General features: G+C 53.5%; 1 protein-coding gene across 1 annotated transcript; it reads right to left on the bottom strand.

Moving 5' to 3' along the window:
• Positions 1–1,603: 1,603 nt before the first annotated feature.
• LOC122390192 (procathepsin L-like) lies at positions 1,604–6,294 on the bottom strand. Its single transcript, XM_043382917.1, has 3 exons — positions 6,174–6,294; positions 5,192–5,484; positions 1,604–2,613 (listed from the first exon to the last, which is right to left on the bottom strand). Exons 2-3 carry the CDS (start codon positions 5,455–5,457, stop codon positions 1,878–1,880), a joined length of 1,002 nt encoding a protein of 333 aa, XP_043238852.1. The 5' UTR covers positions 5,458–5,484; positions 6,174–6,294; the 3' UTR covers positions 1,604–1,877.
• Positions 6,295–6,973: the final 679 nt, after the last annotated feature.

Genomic DNA, 6,973 nt, shown 5'->3' with positions numbered 1-6,973 from the left:
TATTGCTGTTTCCGTAAAATCCAAAGTTATGCGCTAACGCAAATGTCTGAACCGTTTTAGGCACCCCTTCGTCCCATGTGCAGGAAATGTTTTCAATCCTTTTTTCTTCGCATGTCTAATTAATCGGATAAAGACAATTTGCGGAATCAGAATGTTCTGCTTTGCTAGCTCGCTCCATAGTTTGCCTATCAGTGTGCACTATTTGAAGGCTTATATGTACGTCTTCGACATCTATACCTGAAATCTATTTCTTAAATCTGATCAGCATCGATTAACCTACGATCCCAGACAAATTCCCAGACGAAAGGATACCGCGTGTGTTGTTTACAACCCGATTCCATTCATTATCCTCCGTGATGTGATTACCCCGTCCGCGAAAAAAATTGATTGGACGGCGACTAACCAATTGGGATTGAAACAGGGCGCTCCTTCACCAGCGTGGAGTCGCAATATGCCGAGTTTAGTCGGAACTAATTTTAGCTGTGCGAACATTTGTAGAGCTAAGCTAGGTATATAGCCAAACATCAGTTATGCATTGATGAAATGAAATGCTTTTTTCTCTAGATGTTGCTGATGTAAACTGATATGATTTGTAACATGTATGTGCGAGTGATTAGTTCTTGTTAATTGTTTGCCGTGTTGTTACTTTCTTTTTGGTAGGCATTTCCTTAGTTTAGGTACTTGTAGAATGTAGAGGCTCATAAACGATTGGGTCTACAACGCAGAGATCTTTTGTTCCGAGCTCATGGTGAATTAAGTGAAAATTGTGACTGTTGCCCTTCACCTCTGAGAAGTCATCCGGCTTCGTCATACCTACACCGAGTAGGTAGGTCCTGGAGACCTGGACTCTGATTAGCTCGCCCTGGGTCTCTTGTGTGGTTCCATTTCATGACCATGCTAATCTGCTAGGCTGATAAAGCACCACCCGCCGTCATTGAATCGTGAATCATGATTCCAGAATCCGGTCACCACATCCGCCCTGCCCCCACCTCGTCTCTCGCTCAGTGCCAATGCAACACCCCCTGGTGAATCAGCCTCCGCCTCCACCCTCCACCTCCAGCTCGCCCCGCCTTTTACTCCGAACCCTCCGAGCGTCACTGTCCGGTGCGCTACCGGCCGCGTCGACACGTCATCGGCGATGTCGGACCGTCATCCGTCACCGCCACGCCGGCGGGATGGTCCGGCCATTTCGGCCATTACGAATTCCATCCATCACCTGGCGGCGCGTCACACCGGCGGTCACAGCTCGTCACGGCGGCTTCACGGCAGGAAATGACTCATAATCGGCGCCGGCCGCAGCTCCTATCCGATGTCGGCGATGGCCGGCCCGGAAGGGGACGGCGCACCGCTCGGCAGGGCGGGGTGCGCCGCCGACCCGCTCCGCTGCACCCCGGGTAGCGCGCCGTGACAGGTGGCGCCTCTAGCGGCGATGGGCGGCAGCGGCGCACGGTCGACCAATAGGAGCCTTGTTGCGGCGGTGCCCGAGCCCGGAGGGGCCCGCTCCTGACTCCGCTATTGGGCGGTGCCGACCGCAGCCGGCTGATTAATTGGCATAATTAGTGGGGAACATCCGTGTGACAGATACCGACTCACACCGCTGCGGTACCTGCGGGCTGGTTTTATTGCCGCAATGGAACAGCCGAGTTGTGATGGAGTGCGCGGCGCTCAGGTCTCATCGGTTACACAGTGCGTGAGAAGCGGACAGATCGGTCACAGCGGCGCGGGAGGCCTCCGGAAGGTGCCAGGTGACGGGCACCCACCCCTCGAGGACTGCCGACCTCGAGATGCGATGTCACACATGCTGGGCTCCCACACCTATCTCCCCTCCCACCGACACTGACACCGTCTCGGCGCCGACCGAGACCGTCCTAAAGAACTTATATGATGGGGTACACACAGTCGGAGGCAATACCGCACATGTTGTTGGCGTTCCTGGCCATCTTGAAGAAGCCATCCATGCCCCATTCGGCGCCCCACGAGTTCTTGACGAGCCAGAAGTCGCCTTCAGCATCTGTGCCGTAGCCGACAGCCAGCACGCCGTGGTCGAGCTCGGCGATCGCGGTGCCGCAGTTGGCGTTGCTGTAGATGCCGCTCGAGTACAGCTGGAAGTCGAGGTGCGACGCGTCCATGCCGACGGCGACGGGACCGACGTTGCCGACGGCGTCGAGCAGCTTGCTCTCATCGTCAGTCTGGATTATGACAAAGTCGGTGCAGTCGGCCACCGACTTGGCCGCGTCGTAGTTGCAGCGGTTGTGGTGCGTGCGCGCCTCGTACGGGTAGTCGGCCTCGGACATGATGCCGCCGATGTCGGTCAGGTACTCGAACGAGTAGCGCATCTCGCCGCCGTTGCAGGCGTTGTTGCCGTAGGAGAAGCTGCAGTCCATGAGCTGCTGCTCGGAGAGCGACACCAGGTCGTTGCCGGCCAGCTTCCACATGCCCTCCAGCGAGCCGGTGGTGGAGAAGGACCAGCACGAGCCGCACTGGCCCTGGTCCTTGGCGGGCGTGACGGCGCCCTCGTCGCGCCAGTCGATGCTCTCGGGGGCGGCCAGGCCGGTGCCGACGAACGGACGGCCGTGCTGCTGCTGCTGACGGTGCAGCCCGGCCGGCTTACGGCTGTTAGAGGGAGGGGCGGGGGTCGGTCAGCGTGCGCGAGAGGTGACCTGAGAGGAGGGCGGAGGTGACCTAAGAGGAGGGCGGCTCGGGTGCTCAGGGATGGGCCGCGGCACGGGTATCAAGGTTGCTCAGGGTGGGCAGAGGCTAGATAGACACATACTAGTACATAGGTGGCCCAGGAATGGCTCAGGCCTCAGGGGTATAGGCAAAGTCTAGTCACGCCCCAGAGAAAACCTTTAGCCGGAGATGTGAAGAGACGCAAAAGTGAAGCCTCGACACTGACATATGCCTTGCCACGTTTGCTACTCGAGACCCCATCAATCAGTAATCAAGGCCAGTCGTGCCTACTGTGCCTACTGAAGAACATTTGTCGCTCTTGTTAAATATTAAGTCTTGTTCCTTGCACATGCGTGCACATTGCACGCGCATGGATTGTAAAAATTAGGTACCGCGTATCCCTAACGGTATAAGGAAGGCTACTACTTTCAGTTTTACTAGCTTTGCCTAGTTATTTTTTCCCTATTAGATGAAGTTTCATTGCGACAAGCTCAAATTAAATTACCGAAAATGAGTAGCTGAAGCCGACCATCCATGGAGGTCTAACCCAGGGCACTAAAACAATCGTCCGACCTCTGCGGTGCGCCCGCCTGGAGACCTCAGACCTGGAGCGTTTCACGTGCTTCGGCTAAGCAGAGCATGGCTCCGCCCCTTTCCTGGGGCGGACATCGCAGGAACAGCCGCGGGCGCTATAGTGCGGCAGACCAATTTGTGAGAAAATTAGCATAGGCATGGCGGCCGGCCGTCACGGCCCGGTCTGCGGTTGGTGCTGGCCGCTGGCAGGCCGCTCACCCCAGCCACTAATTCTGCCGCTAATTTTATCATGCACTTTTACGGCCGTGTTGCATGCAATATTGCAATGATCTGTCACCACACTGGAATTTATAGGTAAAACATCATTAGGCACCGTCAGATAAATAGCTAAAGAGTTTGTGCCCCGGTCATTAAAAAGCAGAGTTTCATGACCGTTAAAATCACTAAGCCTTGCGAGCATAATCAGCAGAGGACATTGCCTGCTTGGGCGGGGAGTCTCGAGATGAAAATTACAGTAATTTGTGGTGCAACACTCTGGTAACTGCGTACGAGCATGGTGAAAACCAAAGGGATAGGCCGCTGGAACTCCGGTTCTCACCAAACACTTTGTTGTAGTTAAGTAGTACGTGCACGTTAATTTCGACTCGAAAAAAGAGGACTATTGCAAGTACAATTCAAAGGCTGCGAATCTGTATGGTCAAATTGCTTCTGTGTTCGTGATAGAATGGCAATCATGCGTCAACAGTAGGCTTTCCATATTTTTTATATTCGTCTTTTTTTTTCATTGACCTTCCGCGAGCTATGTAAAGGAAAAAAACTCCTTTCATCCTAAAAACCGACTGCGTACACAAGCAAAACTTATGTTAAAAACTTGTTAGGAATATTAACTGTGATCGCCTGAGTTGTGACCGCCTGCGATCAATAAAATTAAAAGCAGGGTTGCCTGAAGGCAGAAGAGTAAAATAGCTGCAGAGTGTGTGCCGACCGGGCGGCCGGCGTCAGCAGACGCTCTGACCTTAGACGCTCTGCCCCCAGACGCTCTGTCTGAGGGCGCAACAAGGCGAAGCTGCGTGCGTGCAAATGAGCTAGTCCCGATCACATGTAGGCAGTTTTGGAGAATGCTAATTAGTTCTGCTTGGGCGGCTGAAAACCATATTTTTAATTGCACGAATCATTTTCCACTAAGTATGTCTGCTTGGCCAGTCCGAGTTGCTATGAAACATCAGTTATATTGCCGATCCACCAGCGGAGCTCTATAATTATGTGAGCTGTGTAAAATCATCGATGGTATACTCCCAGCCACTAACAGCCCTGCAATAGAAGAAGATGGATCGATAATACTAGGCTACATGTGCAATAAATTTAACATCCTTTGCTCAAAGCTGGATGTAAATAGCCTAAACGAGCCGCAAAATGGCGTGATAAATCATAGCAGACATTACATTATTTACAGCAGTTTGTTTTTGGCGTGCGCTGCCTACATGGACGCTTCCCAACACAGCTGCGGCGTTTATAGTTACAATTAGGGCACGGCTCATGATATAGTAGTGTCCGTGCAATATCTACAATCACTGTCATTAAGCGGCTGAGCGTCCGTTGGAAAGCCATCACATTCGATGGCTGCCTCCCACGTGGGTAGCCGCTCCATCGAGCCGCTGGGGAGAAAAGGCCTCCCACCTCGCATCGGGCTCACCCCATGCTAAGTTAGTTCTGAGCAGGATAGGAGCGAGCCTTTCTTACCACCCGCATTAGACAAGGGTGCTAGCTGGTATACTTCTTCTCCTTTTACTACAAGCATCTCTCATCCCCGACTTCTTGCGTACCAGCCCACAGTATTTCCATGTTCTCTTCCCGTCATCAAGCATCCCTTCGGCTTCATCTCTGCTCGAACCCTACCCCTGCAGCAGGTGTGTACACCCGTTGTGTTGCCTACTGGGTCATGGGGACGTTTTCCTCCCGGTCGTCACCACCGTCCTCCGTCACTCACCGGGTCATCAGGGCGCTGAACTCCTCGTTGGTCATGTCGGCGTACTTGTTGATTCCCAGGCGGTACGTATGCAGACCGGCGTCGGCCTCCGCATTGTGCTTGTTGATGTACGCCTTGTTGGCCGCATACGTCTGCATGTGCTTCAGCTCGACAAACTGGTCGGCATAGTTCTTACCGTGGGCGTGCTTGAAGTGAGCCCACTCGTCGACGTCCACCCAGGTACCGAGGGCCGCCTGGGCCAGCGCCAGAACCAGGAGGATACGCATCGCCGAGCGTCAAAGATGGCGCCCAGTCTGCCAGGGCAGCGGAAGTGACGTCAGAGCGATAAGGGAAGTTGTCATGGCTGCCAAATATGGAGGAGTTTGAGAATGTTTTATGGCCGACGCCCGATGACATGTGGGGTGATTGGAACGCGGCGATGGAGGCGTTGTTTACGCGGGGGCCGGCGGACGGTGGAAGGCTTGGGTCGATAATTGGGTCTCGTTGTCGGCACCGGCACCTGGCTGTAACATTCTCGCGTCAGTCCACGACGGCAATAACGAACGCTAATCTGGGAAAAGGCAATTTGGCTACAAATGGGTTGTCACTAATCAGAAGCGGCAATCGAAAACAGGAAATTGGCGAAGAGTCCGACACACGTTCTGCGTTTAATGTCGGCGTGTTATGTCAGAGCTGCTCGACACAACATCGCTGCCCTAGACAGGTGAATGCGGCTGGTAATTTGTAGTCAATGATTTCGCCTTTAATGCGTTTCTCTCGGACACGCGGGCACAAAGCCGTGAGGGGATTACCTCGGTTTGGCGAGCGCCTTGTCGTGTACCTGTCCTGTTCCATCACCCCTGCAGCTGGATCGCGGACCGTGGGGCGGCGGGGACGGAGCAGAACCCTCGGCAGACCCGGTGCAGACCAGCCCTGATGATCGGATAGGAGGCGGGTGACCCACTGGGGCGCGTATCGGTGGGACATCGCCACACACACCTACCTGTCCGACAGGCCACAGACAGAACACACGGCGCCCGCCGGCGTGAGCGGCCTTTATTCCCTCACAGTTATCGGCCCCATAGAGAGGCGATGGGAATCGCGGCCGCTGCCCGTGGCTCTGCGTCTGGCCTTGTTCATATCGCGTGTGACAGCTCCACCTGAGGACACACAGACCGACGTGCTGAGGTGGCTAGTCGGAAAAAATGACGCAGATTGGCTTGCATTTTTATTTTTGCAAGTTTTGTCTCATATTAACGTGCTAGCTAGGTACTAAGTATTGAAATAAAACCTAATTTCACATTCACCTGATATGTAAATCAAAATCGTATGTTCCGCAATCGTATTTCCAGTTAAAATGAATGAATCTCATTTTGTGAGACACCTTCGATTCGGTTCTAATTAAAGGTGATGATAATAAATTATGGCCCGTAGTCATCACGGGATCAGAGCCATGGGAGGTCCTCGTTACTATGTACATATATCAGATGGATTGATGCGCGATGCATACATATCGGTGCGCCGCAAAAATCGGCACGGCGCTGATAAGGCGGCGATGTTCATCGGCCGAATGTGCCCGTGCATGACTGGACTGACCGCCCTGATGACGGAGGTAACGAAGCGAAAATGACGCTCAGGAAAGTAACGAGGTGTGCGTCGCAGCGATACGTTTGAAACTCAGCCATCCGTGTGCTGTGTTAGTCTCGAGAGTAACAAGAAAATAATTGTTCAGACTTCAGAAGACGAGCTCCGGACTCAACTGAATCGCTACAAAAAAGTACAACACTTGACCCTGCGTGGTTG

Source organism: Amphibalanus amphitrite, unplaced genomic scaffold, assembly GCF_019059575.1.
Source record: "Amphibalanus amphitrite isolate SeventyFive unplaced genomic scaffold, NRLGWU_Aamphi_draft 000386F_arrow, whole genome shotgun sequence".
Classification (NCBI taxonomy): Eukaryota; Metazoa; Arthropoda; class Thecostraca; order Balanomorpha; family Balanidae; genus Amphibalanus; species Amphibalanus amphitrite.
The sequence above is the reverse complement of the archived record's forward strand: the minus strand, read 5'-3'. Positions and strand labels throughout refer to the sequence as shown.